The 18,010-nt window shown below is 37.8% G+C and overlaps 1 protein-coding gene across 1 annotated transcript in view; it reads left to right on the top strand.

The window, feature by feature from the left end:
• LOC126191316 (bifunctional arginine demethylase and lysyl-hydroxylase JMJD6) overlaps positions 1-18,010 on the top strand; it is a 124,762-nt gene that overhangs the window by 76,749 nt on the left and 30,003 nt on the right. Inside the window, exons 5-7 of the mRNA XM_049932147.1 lie at positions 3,733-3,880; positions 16,333-16,521; positions 17,521-17,759. Of these exons, the coding sequence (XP_049788104.1) occupies positions 3,733-3,880; positions 16,333-16,521; positions 17,521-17,759 (576 nt within the window). The remainder of the gene's footprint in view (positions 1-3,732; positions 3,881-16,332; positions 16,522-17,520; positions 17,760-18,010) is intronic.

The raw sequence follows: 18,010 nt of genomic DNA, 5'->3' as shown, positions 1-18,010 counted from the left end.
TGACAACAATGTTGTTACTGTAGCCACCAACTTCGACAGAGTGCAACCACTATGCTCTGTTGCAAGATTTTCCAGGGAACAAAAGAAAAGGATTAGCGTGCTTCAACCTAACTTATTACACTCCTACAATTCTCATATGGGAGGTAGAGATCGAGCTGACGCTGGCGCTCCATAAGAGGGAAAAAGTGGTATTTCCCGATCGTTGCACATTTTATAGACATTGCAGAGCAAAATGCCTGGGATCTTTACAAGCACAACGAAGAACCCATAGATCATCTGACATTTCGTCATCGAATTGTCACTGCAAATCTTGAAAGTAACAAAAGAGTCACTACCAGCAGAGGACGTCCTAGTAAGAGGGCAAAACTAGATTCTAGATTTGATGGAAAAAAACATTATGTTGCTGAATTACCAACGGACGAGATAACAAAAAAGAAGAAGCAGCTGAAATGTCGAAGTGGCCACAAAAAAACTACTACTATGTGCGAAAAATGTGACAACCACTTCACGTTTGTTGCTTTTTGTCTTATCATACTAGTGCATAAAATATGTGTATAGGTTATTTTCTTTGTTTTTTGTATTTATTAGCTGTTTTAGCCAATAATTCAAATTTATTAATGTTTATTTGAAAGTATAAAAACCAAAACAAGTTAATTGTGCAATGTCCTTCTGGAAGGATGTCCATTTTTGGAAATACTAAATAAAAATAAATACTCAAAAATGTTTTTACTTTTCTTCCTTACAACCTTGTGAATGAATGTAGATAAGATATAAATCAATTTTGAAAAACAAATAATTCAGGACTATCTGGGTTAAGTAAACTATACTGATGAGTGGTTAAACTGGCCTTTTTTTTGTGCTCGATGCCTTTTGTGAACATTTAATATGAAAATTAAACATCTATAATTTGGAGTAAATGGGCAGGAGAAGACGTGGGAATTGCTTGTATCACACAGTGAAGTGGAATAATGGATTCAGAAGGGGGGTGGGACTGTAGCATGAGTGAAAGTGGCGGTGCATATTGGGAATCGACTTGCAAATGTTGAAGGTAGTGAGATTATGGAATCAAAGAATGTGTTTAAAGGAAAAACCGATCTACGTAATTCAGAGAAAGCTCGTATTGGTCAAAGATCAAAATGATAAAAGTCGTGAAACATTTTGTGCTTGACAGTATGTTTCACCACTAGGTGGATCTACTTCATACTTAGCCACAGTTTTTGGTGGTGGCCTGGCCATACATAAGAGATGAGTAGTTGGTTGGTTGTCAAGTCCACATAAATGACTGGGCAAAAGTTACAGCATTACTGGAATGTGATTCTTACTGCTTTCATACATGGTCCTACCTCTGATAGGGTAAGTCATCCTCTGATATGACCCATGGGGCAAGGGGTTGGGAGGAGGTGTGGCATAAGAGTAGACAGGGTGTTCTGTAGATTGTTTAGACAGTGGAAGTTACTTTGGAAGAGGTAGGAAGGATTGTGGGTTAAATGTTCATGTCCAGGTACAACAATAGGTAGTCAAAGTCATGGCAAAGGATGTTGTTAAGCTATTTGCCATGCGGAGCAATGAAGAGGTTGCCGCTTTGCACCTGATTTGTAGGGATGGTTGAAGGTTCAGGTTCATATGTGGAAATGCTGCAGGATCTCCAAAATGAATTTTTTGCCTGCAGGGGAGATGCACTGGTTTTAAACCTTCTGGCAGGTTAAGACTATGTGCCAGACCGAAACATGAATCTGGGACGTTTGCCTTTCACAGGCAAGCATTCCTTTCTTCAAGCAATGCTTGGTCTGCAAGCCTTCAAGATATGTGGGAGAACTTCTGTGAAGTTCGCAAAGTAGGTGATGTAACTGGGAGAAGTAAAGCTGTGAGGGTGGGTCATGAGGCATTAATCAGTTGAGCACTTTTCCATGAAAGGCAAAGGTCCCAAGCATGCGTCTCGGAAGTTGTGCAGGAGATCTATTTGCAAACTAGATTTGGAGCATTATGTCTTAGTAAGTCATTCAGGGTACTGGGCATTACCTTTATCGTGGAACACACGCAACTTCTCCTGCAAGCACCAAAAATGTATACTGGTGCCACACTCCTGTCACATCCACTTCCTGGCTGGTCATCCCAGCCATCAGCCACTCTACCCTTCAACCTTCCCTCCTCTCCACATCTCCTCCTTCCTCTCACCCATTCCATCTGACACAGCCACAGTACAATGCAATGTAGAGTGTGTGTGTGTGTGTGTGTGTGTGTGTGTGTGTGTGTGTGTGTGTGTGTGAGAGAGAGAGAGAGAGAGAGAGAGAGAGAGAGAGAGAGAGAGAAGGGGGGGGGGAGCACTCTTGCTCTGAAATAGTACTTTGTTTGAAAGCTTTCGCAATGTTTTCTATTGTTTTGTTTGTGTGTTTATCAACCTTTCAACACCTGAGTTATATGGTGAGTTACAAGGTGTGTTTTTTGAGTAAGTACCGTTTTGAAATTTAAAAAAAGACGTGCTAAGATATCTCAATAATTTTATTTTTACATGAAAGCCTGTACCTTAATCTACTTTTCCACATAATTTCCATCAATATTGAGGCACTTGTCATAACGTTGTACCAGTTTTTGAATACCCTCCTCATAGAAGTGTGCCGCCTGACTTGTTAACCACTGCTTCACCACTGTTTTGACTTCGTCATCATCTTGAAGACACTGACCGCCCAGGTGTTTTTTCAAGTGCAAGAACAGATGATAGTCACTGGGCACAAGATCGAGGCTGTACAGGGAATGATTTCGAGTTTCCCATAGAAAAGATGTGTTGAGACCTTTGGTCTGATTCGCCACATGCGGACGGGCATTCTCTTGCAGCAAAACAATGCCCTTGCTCAACTTGCCACGTCTTTTGTTCTGAATTGAACGGCGCAGATTCTGCAATGTCTTACAATGAGCTGCTGCACTGATTGTCTCATTACGAGGCAGAAATTCCACAAGCAATACTCCTTTTCTGTCCCAAAAAACTATGCACATGATTTTGCGGGCAGAAATTGTTTGCTTAACCTTCAATTTTCTGAGTGAATCTGAATGCCACCATTCCATGTACTGTTGCTTTGATTCTCGTGTGATGTAAGCCACCCATGTTTCATCGCCCATAACAATGTGGCTTAAGAAATCATCATTGTCATTGTGTACCGCACAAGGAAAGTCAATGCACTGTCTAAACATTTGGTTTTGTGCACATCCGTCAACATTTTCAGTGCCCAACTTGTGCACAATTTTCGGTAATTCAAGTGCTCAGTCACAATAACATACAAAACACTACGAGAAACATTAGGAAAGTCATCCAGCAATGAATATCGATCGCTTTTAGGCCTCTAGCACTATGAAATCTTATAACAGCCCATACTTCACAGTCGGCGTGACTCAGGATTATCGGAGGCATCTTAAACACTCAGTACACAACGTAAATAAGGAAGAATCAGACTGTAATGGCGTCAGTATGTAGACAACAGATGTAGGTACCCAGTGTGCACGCGCAGAACGCCGACTGCAGCGCTGCGGTGTGGCAAAACGGCACTTACTTAAAAAACACTCCTTGCATTTTATATTGGCTGCTTACTTGCATTTTTTAAACTTTCTGTTATTTTCCACATTGAAAGTTAAACATTCTGTACACATTTTTATACATATTGTATACTTTATTTGAATTCCTTATCCCTATTAATGCTATTCTTTCATGAGCATGGATTGTTTTTTTATGTATTATTATAGATGGTGCCTTTTTCCAACTCATACACCACGTGAGTTACTTAAAGTAACTTCATCAGATGGAGGCAAACAACGTGATGAAGCAATAACTTGGTTTACTGTGATATATCCCCGCACTCAGTTGCCAACGTGGCCAGCTGACTGCAAACCTGTGAGTATGGGATAGTCTGAGACTAGATGAGCCTCTCTTTCTCTCTACCTTGATATTAAATTTATGTAGCAAGTAACAATACCTATAGCAAAGACAGAAAGAAATATACGTATTTATAAATGATTGTTTTCTAATAAACTTTGTGGAAGCCTATCCTAGATTCATGTCACAACTTCAACAGTCTTTTGCAGCCCAGATTCCCCCTATGAGATTGCATCACATGGCCAGTTTGCTGAAAACGTAAATAAAATGCTAAAAATGCTAAGTACAATATTTAGATGTAACGTTTACCTATTTCAGCGTTGTAGTATTGTCCTTAGATGTTTATTGGTGCACTTGGCTTCTTTTCTCTTTGTAGCTTTTCACTGAGTGCACAGCCATCCTGCTGTAATTTGTATAACATTTGTGATGATGAGTGTCTAGCAATAAATGAACAACATCAGCCCATTTAACTTCCCATGGTAAATTGTTTCATCTTTGAAATTACTCATCGGAAGAGTTCCTCAGATTTGACACTTAACATGGCCACAGTTTTTAAGGAGGGAATCAAACTGAAAATGTATTATCTTATAGCCCTACAGATTTTATTCTTCATCAAATCTTTATAGTTATCTGAATTTGTACTTCAAGGAAGTTAATGGACACTTGAACAAAGTAATTACATGCTAAATTCACACTGCCTGTAAGAACTTAAGTGAGATATCCATCCTTGAGCATTTTGCATACATGCAGACCAACAAAAGCCCCTCCTCTGTTTTGATTTCATTGAGACAGGAAACTTTCTTACTAAAGGTACTAAAATGTATACAGCTATGAAACCAGTGGTTGGAAGATGGTGTCATCTAGTGGGCAGTTTACAATTAGTATTTTCCTTGTAAAGGATTGGCGATTGTTTGCATTGATTTCAAACGTTAAAACAGTAACTAGCAAACATCATGTTCACTGCCTTGCTGAAAAAATACACAATAAATGCTTAACTCGCAAGATAAAATTATTGATACAATGGAATTGCCTCTAAAGATACTATCACAGTGAGGAAACTGAGGCATGTGAAATACAACTTTAAAACGTCTATTCCATTCACCACCAATCACTCCGTTTCCACTTCTAAAGTAATTTTTGGCTGGAAAACATTTAGAGTTCAGTGAAGAGAGATGCAGTCGTACAGGTATTTTTCAGATTCTGCTGGATGGAATCTGTTTCCTAGAAAAGTACGGATAAAATAAATAGGCATAAAATGGCACTTTTACCAAAAAGAGAGTATTTTGACCAAAAAAGTCTTTCAGTGCCAGCTGAGTTTCTAATTGTTCTCGAAGTCTCATTTAAAATTTCATTAAATCTTTTCTGACAGTATTGCTGGACCTGTAGGAGACTGTATATCTATTGGCATATTTGACTCTCACTCTTGTCATTCTTATTTTTGTAGGCTCTTTACACTAAAAAGCAGGCTCTTTCAATGTACTATAAAGTCATTACATAAGACTTACATGTAATGAAAACGGAACTGTCAGTGGTGGGACATTCAATGTTGATCTGCTCTCCTTTCCAACTTCATTCATGATGTCCTATGGTTAAACCAGGAAGAAAGACCAGGACGAGATATTTAACATAAATTAGGGACACTCTTCAATATAGCCGCCAGTATTCAGATTAAAGACTTCCTTGGGATAGCAGAGTTTAGCTGTTCATAAATTTAGCAAAACTTGTCAGAATAGTATAAGTATTTGTAAGTCATACTGATTTGAACTATAATTGTCATACACAAATTTGCATTGTTTGCCACATCAGGCAGAAAAGTCCTCTACCATTTTTGCTTTGAGTGAGGTAATCTGATGTTCTTTGGCAAGCTAGCGCAGAAACATCACAAAATTGGCTAAGTGCAAAATGCTCACATTCATTTATATATACAGGTTGTAGCAGAACAAATAGGATATAAAAAGGATAGATCATCATAACATTTCAGAACAAATTATTAAAACATAAGCAGAAATCAAAGAAAAATACATGCCATTACACATCATATACTTGGTTCTGAATGTGACACCATATAGATGATTGCCATCATGTTCCATGCATTCCTCCAGTTGGTGAATGGTACATTCCATCACCCAATTCAGCATGTTCAGTGAGATCTCCTCCACAACTGCAAGGAATTTTAAGTTCAACCACAGTATGAGGATGTGTAGTCATACACTTCACTTTTCAACTATAGTGGCCAGTGAATGCCTGCAAATCGGGAAATCTCTTGACCAGGAAAAAGATGTTGTAAGATGTTCAAGGACTGGCAGGTCGTATGAGCTGTTGTCCAGTCCTGTTGGAACAAAACATCACTGTTCCACCTAAGAAGGGGCAAGTTATTTATCATTTGGACACAGCTATTTCTAGTAACTGTTACTGCACATCTATGAAGCTCCTCAATAAAATATGGACCAATGATGCTAAATGAAGCCACACAACACGACACAGTCATATGTTTACAGCACAGGGATTTTTCATGCAGCTGACTAGGGTTACCCGGGCTGCGGTGCCTAGTGCTTGCAATTCTGTTTGTTTGCACTTCTATCTAGGTGAAAATGAGCCTCATCTAACTTCAGTATGATGTTTCGCATCTGCAGGTAGACTGATTTGTTTCAGGAAGCAAAAGGTGAAGGTTGGTTGAACAACTTTGTCTTGTTTGTTTAGTTTCTGTGTGATGTGCAGTTTGTATGGGTGGAAATGAAGGTTATCATGGATGGATCTGCAGGGAATGATCTGACTTTGTTAGCACCAAGGCATGTCTGCCAGCAGAACAATGAGGACTTTGGATGGGTATGTGATGTGTCTCACTGTGCAGTGTGCTGTGGGACTTTTCTTCTTTGCTCAGGATGCTTTAGTGCTGAATTATTGCACCCACTGTACAACTGTCTGATTATTTCAGACTTTATCGTAACATTTCAACTTGAAATGATGATGAAAGAGTAACTGAGCTGTGATGGGAGACTCATTATTTTTTTAACCCATTTGTGGGCAAAATTACTGTGGAATTATTTTTAATAAGTGGAAAGCAGTTAGTAATTAATAGATATATATATATTAATCATATAAAATGTCAGATTTGCTGCATTTGTTAAAGGGGGGTCCATACAATGAAGTGGGAAGTATTCTTCCCATGGCCCTTCTTTGGAGTTAAAAAATAAAAGAAAAATTTGTAATACATCTCATATTAATTTTAAAAATTTACTTTTTTGTTCCAATTACTTTTCCCAATTATTTGCCATGAAATTTCCTAAAACATGGGTCAATACAAAGTGGTATTTGACAGTATGTACAAACACAACATGTGTGTTTTCTGCTGCTTTGGTACTACAATAACAGCACCTCCTGTAGGTTACATCTTCAGGTACTCTGACTTTTTGTGCCAGAAAAACAGATTTCTGGCCTTGTCTTTTCCAGGATGAGAAGCCAGCAATCAGTTGCCTGGCTAGAAGGATTCTGTATGTCAGCTTATCATGCTGTCAACCTTCTCTTTTACTTATTTTCCGTAGTAAAAAAACTGTTTACTTTGGCAACATCCACTAAGAAATAAAATATTGTGAGCCACCATTTCACAGAGCATCTGCCAAGAGTATACTTTCTCATAGTTGATCAAATTTATCTACTCCGCCCATTATTTTATTGTATTCTGCCACAACTTCAGGACATGGAATCTCTGTACTAGATCCAAACTTGTCTTTTCTCTTCGCCACTGTTGTCATTCTTGTGTCTTGAATAAATTACAAGAAAGTGACTGGACGGTTAGCCATCCACATAACAGCATAAATGGCTCCTCTCGTATCAAACTGGATCTCACCTCTCCCCAATTTGATGTTCTCCTTCTTAATTTTGGGTAAATCTTTTCTTTTTGTCTTGACAGTCCACAAGCTTACACACCCTTCTTCAAAAGTACTGCCATCAATTTCACAGTGGCAAAGAATCTTTCTAAAGCAAGATTATTATTTTTATTTGGTATTTTCTTTGTTAGATCTAACACAACCCCTTCACCCAATGTCATAGTACTATTTGTTTTACACTTGCCTGTGTAAACATCAAAGTTCATTACATATCCATTGAGCGAATCTGACAAGCACCACACTTTATAGCCTTATTTCGCTGGCTTCATTGGCATATATTGCTTCATTGATGATCTTCGTTTGAAGGGAATCATCGATTCATCTACTGACATAAATGATGAGGGCTCATAATTGTTCGTACATTTCTGCAAAAGTCTATCAGTGGCCGTAGTGTATGCAATTTGTCGTATTCTGGAAGATTTCTAGGTTTTGCAGTTTCATTGTTATTGCAATGAATATTCTCTGCAATCTTTTTAAATCTTTTGCTTGTCTCAACATTAGTGATTGCATCTACTTTTAGTATAGGGTCCGGGCTCCAAAAATTAGAGGGAGCAGAAAGTTGGTGAATGCCCATTATAATAAAGCATACTATAAAAGCTTTCATTTCTTGACTTGTTGTGTCTACCCAGGTTTTTGATGGGCTTCTGCTACCATGATTTTGTTTTGGGTACAGGTTTGTTTCGTTTACAATCAGAGTGAGAATAACATCATCAAAGAACTTACAAAAATAACTGAGCTCTCGATCACTGGCACTAAATGGAAATTTTGGTTTCCCCTCCCTTTTTGCTTGAAAGTTGTTCTTCACATTGTCAAAGAAAGAACAGTCTCCATTCCATTCTTCTTCACATTCACTTCCACTTCCACTGTCCAGTGTATTGATATTGACATTTGTAGGAAGCACAAATGATTCAGTGTCAAGTACACCAACAAAAGCATCTTGCTCCACAGAAACATGACTTGAATCACCTATGAAAGTGTCATCTAAAACATTCAGTTCATTGTCATCTAAAACATTCAGTTCATTGTCATCTAAAACATTCAGTTCATTGACAGCACATTGATCTCCTTCAGTTTATGAATGACTTTCATCAGGCAACAAAAATGATATATATAAACTACTTCAACATGTTTACGATTGTTGAGATCTAATGAATGAGCCATCTGAAAGCAAAGGAATGCAAAAGATAGAGGATGGAAGGGGTAAAACAATACTGTAGCAGATTCAATGTAAGCAAGTGCATGGTTTGGTATGATAATGAGACATTATTTGATAATATACTGATCTGTGGATAATATACTGATCTGTGTATTATTTCTGAAGTGTACTGGGTCAAAATTCTCAAATGATTGTATCAAAACAGAGAAACATTTATTTTAGAATCTTGAAAAAAAAAAAATCTACCAAAAAGGCGGTGGGAAATATACTTCCCACCAACAAGATCGAACATTGTAAGTGATGTCAACGAGTAATGAAAATAAAACACATTTTACAACACTCAGGAAACATCAAGTAATGAGATAACACAACAAAAATTAAAAGTATTTACCTTAGACTGTAGCAGTGGGAAGAAAATCGCAAAACATCACGATAACAGTGACTCAAAAGCTTCTCTACAGACAGACACTCAGCGACACAATGCCTCTAAGAGATCAGACTGCTTTAACGGCAGGAACTTGTAATTGGAAGTGGGCCTCCCCAGTACTTTTCGCTAGATGACAGCGCCATAAAGAGGTGGGAAGAACGTATCCCACGGGACCAGGAGCAGATTACTTGAAGTGGGAAGCATGTTTTCCACTGCCTGTGAAAGGCTTAAGTATGCCTGGACAACAAATGTTTGATGTTCTGACCTACACAAGGCTGTAATTACAAATGGCTGCCCTAACGGTTATCACAGATTTTGAGCTGAGGTGTGTTCTTACCAGGGAATACTTAGCTAGCTATATTATTATAGCCACTGTTGTAACCTCCAAATCCCACAGAAAACACACACTTAACTCCTATGCCCATATTTGATATCTGCAAATGTGTGCATGTTTCAAGAAACAACAGTTTGCAGCAAATGCACAGAATTGACAGAAACGCTCTCGTGTTGTAGTTAACTTAAATCATATTGCATTACTGGCCTTTAATGTTGGCTCTGGATAAACTGCCCATTGTCATTGTCAATAGCCATTGATTGCTCCACACTGAAGATGTGTCTGTGTGTTGTTGTCTATCATCTCTTTAAAAGTTTTATTTCAATGTGGTTCATGCATGGCAGTTGTATGATGTCAGTTGGCAACACCAGCGTACCTGTTCTGTAAGTTGCTTTAAAGTATTAATAAGTTGTGACTCTTCAAACTTTCCCAGTGAATATGTTGTAAATAGTCTTCACGGCTTTACCGCCAGATCATATTGTGCAAATTCCACAATATTTCCTCGGAGCAACTGTCCAACATCTTCAGGTGGTTCAGCCTTGCTGGTGACTAGGTACGACTGATGGTATCCGCATGTCGACTCCCTGTTTCTAGAACATGTGCACTGAGTATGCGCAGGCACGGAAATCACACATATACAAATGATTTGCAGATAGATGGTGCCATATTCAAATGCCCTCTGCCGAAAATTGCAGAGCGGCTCTCCTGCGTGTGCACTGTACCCTGCATTTACTAACAGTGCGGCCAGACGTTACTCACCAAAGACCATACTAGACCAATGTTATGATGGGTCTGTTATCAAAAACTCTTGATTTTTGCATCGTTATTTAAAAGCAGCCAGTGCAGGGTTCCAGGCTGTGCTCAGTTGAAATCTCATATTCCTGTTGATGAGATTATCAGCTGTACGGATATGTATTGCTTCCTTAATGGCGCAATCCCAGAAAGATTATGCCAGGGATAAAACTTGAAATGTCATGAAATTTGCCATTTTTTCCCTATTCTTGTACAAAAATATAACAATTAATATTGGTAAATCATTGTTATTTTATGTTGAATTTTATGTTTACTTTTTCCTCAAGGCTGATGTTTGTATATAACCTAGAAATGACATCAGACAAAGCGAGACAAAACAGATGGGGAAATAGTAAACTTTGATGGTGAAGTTTGCAGATTTGTTTTCTAACTGGATCCTTCTCTTGTGTTAGGTCCGATTATGTTGATGATGGGGTACTGAGCAGATTTGATAGATGTTGCCCGTCACATTTGGTAGACAGACTCTTTAGGTCAGTTCATACCAGTTGTTACAGAAAGGAGCATTAAAACAGGCAATAGTTAATTACAAATGGAGACATTCATACAAGCTAATAACAGAAAAGAATGTCGCATCACCATCAATGTTTCTTGAGAAGTAAGTTTTGATGTTGAGGTCGTCAGTTAGCATTAGAAGTTAACTTATTCTTGCCACCCTGATCAATTTATTTTATAGTGCTGGATTTTATACTGGTTCGACTTCTTAATACATATTTTATTGCTTGCTTTTGTTTTCGTGCCATATTATAGAAGTTTCTTGAGGATTTCATATTTTTCCTTCAAGTATTCTCTCAGACAAGAGTCATAATCTGAAAACTAAAAATTATTTAGGTTTTACAATACCTGTATGAAGACAGCCTGCACTATGCAAGAATAAGAATGTAAATAATTTTAAAAAGTTTCCTAGTGAAAACTGTGTTAACAGTGAAACAGTCAGCTCTATTAAAGGATAGGAATACAGTTTTTTCCTCATTATTCGGCAATTAGCTAGAAAATAAGACACAGTTGAATGAAGAAAAAGATGATAATTACTGCCTACCAAATATTGCTTGTTTTGTGTGTGTGTGTGTGTGTGTGTGTGTGTGTGTGTGTGTGTGTGTGTGTGTGTGTGTTTTAAACAAATAAAAGATGACGACAATTGAAATGTTTGCGTGATTCTTTCCCTATTCTTTCAGTTTGTAAGCACTGTGTAGCATTAACACTTCGAGGACTGGCAGCTTAGACACACTCTTGGTCCAGTGGGCCAGCCATTTTTAGCGTTTTTTGAAATGTTGCTGGCATGTTTCTATTAAAGATACCTTGAAACAGTAAACATATTATGAAAGAACAGTCTTTAAGGTCTATTTAAAACATTTATTTTAATTATATTGGTTGATAACAAAATTAATAACAACAGACATAAAATGTACAATTTCGGTTTCACAGTCTGAACACCACCACCTGGTTTCCTTGCTACCTGCTTTACCACTAGATTTTTTTGTTTCTGAGAGCAAACTTTACACACGCTATTTGGACGCTCCGTCTTCTCAGTCGCTGGAATTTTTTCTGCAGAGTGTCATCCTAGAAGTCTGTTGCTGTGAGTTTCACTAGGCACATTGTCTTGTGCCAAATTTTTACCTTTGTGAATCAGTCCTTCACCAATTTGTTGTAGAAAAGTGGAAAAATGGCAGGTCTTTCTTTGAGCAGGAGTCCTGGTTTCCCGGTATAAGACAAATGCATTTGTTGCAGCCATTATAAGCATATGGAAGAACAATTTCTTCCACCACTTCATCTATTTTCTCCTAAATGCATAGTAAGAAATCATTTGATCACTCCTATCAACCCCCGTTTTGTAAATATTATAGTCAAGAATGGCATCTGGTTTTAATTTTACTTTGATACCTTCTTTTGTATGAAGAGAAGTGTTAGAGCTGGTCATTTTATGCACAGTGGACAGGCATAGTACATCTCTTGTGCCTTTCCAGTTCAGACAAAGCGGATGATTCCTCCTCATTGACACAGATTCATACCTTTTCAGTTTTTGGAAACAATTTCATTTAGTAGTTCTTTCCGGTTAGTCATGCACGTACCTATTGCTTTCACTTTATGTTGCCACCGAAAATCGAATACTGTTGGTGAACTATAAAATCTTTCCATGTAAAGAGTGTGACCTTTTCCCAGGTAATCTGCTAGCAACCTCTCAAAATAATGGTATTATGGAGTTGTCTTGTGTTCCTTTCCCAGCATATACCTCCAATCTAAGAACATAACCCGTTTTGGAATCACACATAATAAACATCTTGATTCCATACTTGTCAGATTTATTCTTTATGTAAACCCGAAATGCCATTCTTCCACAAAAACCACACATGCCTTTGTCAATAGTGAGATTTTCTGATGGGTGAAATAATTTTTGTGATTCTAATAAGAAACGATCCAGGATTTGCCTGATTTTATGCATGGGGACATGCTGAGGTTGACTTTTCAGAATGTAAGTTGCATTGTCATTCAAATGCAGGTTTGATAATATTGCCTTGAATCTGTTTCTGGCCATAACAGAGCCAGGGAAAGGGTTGAAATAAAATTGTTAGTAGACCAGTAATCTGTCAGTTTTGACGTGTGTATAAAAAAAAAAAAAATAATAATAATAAAAAAAAAATCCGTGCAGCTTTACTCACACCCACAAATTACAAAAACTGTGAGGCTTGCCCTGGAAGCTGCTTTGAGTTTGTCATAAACAGACTTTGCAAATTTGTTTGTTTCGGATTTTATATGTTCCATTATGGAATTGGGGAAAAGGATCAAAAACATATTGAGAGGAGTGAAATTCTCATGAACAGCTGCCATTATTCTAACTTTTCTCTACAAATTGTGGCACAGTAGGCTGACCATCAGCCAAATTCGGCATCAGTGGGTTTTTTCTGTGAAATTCGTTGCCTCTTTGTTGGAGTTACAGACAGCTGTGTTGCAGAGGATGTACTTTGTTCAGTAAACACCGGCTGCACAGATGCAGGCTCATCAGATTCCTCTGCAAGATAGATGAGACGAACAGAAATAAATTTTCTGCTAACTGAAGCAACTTGAGCAATATAAGTCGTAATAATAATATTAAAGGAAAACTGCACTAGACAGCTTCCTACCTATATCTGAATGCTCTTCATTCTTTTGCCATTCAGACATTTCCCACTCAGAACCAGAATCTTCTAAGGCTTCTAAAATTTCTTTCTCACTCAGAAAATGTGACATATTTGAGAGAGATAAAACAATAAATGGAAAACAGTAATGAAAACATTTGAAACTCAAGGCTACACCAATGCACAATGGCGCAGCGTGTCATGGAAGCTGCTATTCGTGTCTTGCCATTTCTTTTGACGTAGAGTTCTAAAACCAGAACACAGAGGGGAGCAGCAGTCAGGGGACAGATAGGCAGGTGTTCCACACAGCACTACCACAGTAGCCAGCCTGTTTCTGGACAGCTAATAGGCTGTGAGTGGCGTGCAACAGCCGCCCGACCTATACTCGAGTGCGGCCGTTTCGAAGCAGTTCTGTGGCCCGACCTATGCTCGGGCTTGTGGTTCCCGAAGTGTTAAAAGAATGAGCATGTGAAGAACATTCATTCTGATTTGGCTTTCACCAGTAACTCTGCAACCATTGATAGTGTCCTCATGCTGACACTATATTCCATCTTTGCTGTATGACAAATGGTCCTCCATAAATCCACTTTCGCCGTCACCATTAGCCAGATGACATTTTCACATACTGTGAAAGTGTGTACTGGAACACCCCCTCCCCCCTCTCCTCCTCTCCCTTCTTCCTCTCGCCAGTCTGTGCATTTGGATTTGGCATTCAGAGTGAATATATGAAAAAATTAACTAACCCATCACAAACAATTATTGGAGATCACCAAGCCATGTTAAGTGCTCAGCACATAAATTGAATCTAACACTGCAATAATTAATGTGAAGAGTGTTAGTAAGCAAAAGCATTCAGCAATGCAAAATCCAGGATGGAATGTAACAATATTGGAAAGGATAGTTGCTACTCACCATATAGAGGAGATGCTGAGTTGCAAGTAGACACAGCAAAGAGACTGTCAGAAACAGAGCCAACAAGAGAAAGCATTTGCTTTTGCATTTTTAAAGGTGCAGAAGAGAGATATGAAGGTTTTCGTTCTTACAGTAATAACACTCTGAACCTCTTGGCTTTCCAGTCACCATTGTGGCAGAATATTTTGAAGAAATGGTGTAATTCTTCCTCAGTTATAGTATGCAAAAGTTTCCATATGCAGTGATTGAATGAGCTATTTCACTTTGTAATGGTGAAATAAGTTCAGTATTTGTTGAGACCATGTTTGTTAGAGAATACTCTACTTCCCACAAACAATATTTCAATTAAAACAGATTGAAGGTGGCTTGATTATTGTGGAAAAAGGATTTTGTGATGATGAAATGAACACACTTTTGACACACATGATGAGAATTACTTCAGAGCTGAAGGAAATATTGAAAAACTGTGGGTTGCACCTTCAGACTGGGCTGAAGGCTCTTATGGCAACAGATCTATGCAAATCTGTGATCACAGCTTTAGGATCTTGTTTCAGTGCTGAAATGAAAATGAAAATCTCTGCTAACACTGATATTGAAAAATGTCTTTTATATCTTGGATGGCAGACCTCAGCGAAGTAAATTTTCTGAAAGTGTACAGCTCCCTTCAGAATATGGTAGAAATGCAAATTTCTGTGCAAGCTAGGAATGTAGACATTGTTAAATGTCTGTGACAACAATACTTCATAAACCACATTCTGCTTTGTCGCAATGAATGAAAAAATTATTTTTCTTTAAGTTACTAGATTTAATAGGGTCAAAGCAAATGTTTCTTTTTCCAACCAGTGAAATAAATAAATATGTGTGTACTGCCTAGCGTAATATTAACCCTATATATTTTATAATCATATAGGTTTATAAGCTATTAGCACCCTCTCACTGTTTAGAAGTGAGATTGATGTTATGTTTAATGGGTATTGTTACAAAATCTTGTTCAATGATGGCATTTATTTTGTTACATGTAGAAACAGTGATCAAATAATCCTGAGTTGTTGTTTCTTTATTGATCCAGATCTTGTTCTTAGCTTCATACTGCATGTAGCTTGAAACAAGGTTCCAAGCTTGCTTCATTCAAAACAGTTTTGTTCATGAAACAGATTTGTGTTTTGTCCAGGTACAGTGTATATAGATGCTGCCATGTTGATGTTACTTGCTATGTAAGTGAATGCTGGACTGTTTATATTACCTCCACAAGAAAATCTTTGAAACATATTTCAAAAAACTTAGAAATGTAAGTTGAACTGTTACAATATTTATGACGGCATGACTCCATCAAGTACATGCTAAATATGTCCATGTATGTTACCTGTCCAAATTACAGTATTTATAATGACTGCATTAAGAGAACCCATACTGTTGAGCCAAGAGAAATGAGGAATAATGCCTATTTATTCTCCTCCATGTTTGTGCTGGTGGGTTTCTTAGAATTTTTGCAAGCTAATAAGACTTATTTTGTTGAGTGACCAAGTAAACAAATTTTGATGCACTGCTATACATCTACATCATTCCTCTTCATCAGAGTGGATTGAATACAAGTTTATGAGATGTAACATATCATATACAATATGTCTTTGATGTACATAATAAAGCTTTAGTGGGTCAGTGGCCCAGAATGTGCATTAAAGGAATTTTTTGGGAAAAATGGCCTACTTGAGGGCAGATGAAATTACACTGAAATGCTTGTTAGTTCCTAAATGCGTTCACAATGCCTTCCATGTTTTACTACATGGCATTTATTCCCTCCGTCTCAAATACTTTATATATTTTGCAACAGGTAGAAATACTGCAGGGCCCCGGAGAGACTGTATTTGTACCTGGTGGATGGTGGCATGTAGTTCTTAACCTTGATACCACTATTGCTGTCACACAAAACTTCTGCAGCCGTACCAATTTTCCCATTGTTTGGCACAAAACTGTACGAGGAAGACCAAAGTTATCCCAAAAGTGGTACCGTGTATTGAAGGTAGGTTCCGTTTCTTAATTGTTTGACACATTTTTATATAAACTGTCAAAAACTTCTACTTCCTCTGTTTATCGTTCTTTCACTTTGCAAAATAGTTGGAAACAGCTGTACCTTTAAGTAAAGTAAAATGGTGCTCCAGTACCCATTATTGTAGACAAAAGAATTCACATTGTCTTACTATGCATTATTATTTCACTTTTAATGTGGGTCAATATGCTAATGATGGCTTTCTTCATGTTGTCTGTATAGATTATCATATGACAGCCAAATGAATAATTATTGCAATGTCTGATTCAGCAATTTCTCAATATTCTATGCTGAAGATTGAAAACGTCCATCACAGGAACAGATACCTAGTTTCTTGATCTCATGGTCATTATCTTGGTAAAATATCAAACAGTTGATAAATTTAACAGAACACAGCCCTTTTGTTAGTACATGGAAACAAACTGTACAGACTCAACACTGCTGTCTCTACGAATTAAACCCTAAATTAGTAAGATGATTGGATGAATTGAGTACCACATAAGATGATTAGGTACATTTTTAGGGATACATAGATTGATAACAAGTCACAAGAGGCCAAGTCTCAAGACATATTATGGTTGCCAGGTGCAAGAAAGTGTAATGTCGTGCACTGATGGAGGTGTCTTCCTACATGTACTGCACTCATATTATGAGACTGTGTAGTGTTTTTTCCACTCTGACACTGCTTCCGATTCCTTTCTGTGGTCTTCCAATGATGATGGTAGCATCTTGTCATCTGGCAATACTGTGAAGCATCTGTTGTATCTTTTCACCAAAGAGAGACAGTGCATGTAGATTCAATATGAAGAATGCCACCAAATATTGAATGATGTACACTAATGTTCACACTTCTTTTTCTTTTTGAAAATACTTTAAGAAGTAGTTCAAATTAATATTAATGCTCATACTTTGTATTGGTCAAGTCTGTTTATTGTACAAAAATAATGAAGTGTATTTTATTGTGTAATTTAGGAGAAGGAGCCATCGCTAGCAGCCATTGCTGATTCTGTGAATGTGAATGAAAGTACAGGTGTGGCATCAGACAGTTCCAGTGGCAGCTGCTCAACATCGAGCTCCAGTGACTCGGATTCTGACTCTGGCTCGTCACAATCGCATACTACATCGCCAGCACAGAAGCGATCACGCACGAGATCTCGTTCCTCTTCAAGTGATAGTGGTCAGGAATCACTCACTGCCCACAAGAAAAAGAGGTGAGCAATTGTTGAATTTCCCACGTATGTATATAATTCTTCATTAAGCCGGTAACCAACTCACAAAGACAATAGGCATTACATGAATCATAAATTAGTTGCAGTTCTTCCATCTGAAACATTTTTAAGTTATCTGATGCAAGTTGTGAGCACTTAACACAATATTACATTAGTTATAGCCATTTACAATGCAATGGCTTAGTTATCATTCACAGGTGCAATATGGGCATAATTGGACCAGCTGTGGTTAA

This window comes from Schistocerca cancellata, chromosome 6 (genome assembly GCF_023864275.1).
Source record: "Schistocerca cancellata isolate TAMUIC-IGC-003103 chromosome 6, iqSchCanc2.1, whole genome shotgun sequence".
In the NCBI taxonomy this organism is placed as follows: Eukaryota; Metazoa; Arthropoda; class Insecta; order Orthoptera; family Acrididae; genus Schistocerca; species Schistocerca cancellata.
This window is presented reverse-complemented; position numbering and strand designations above follow the sequence as displayed.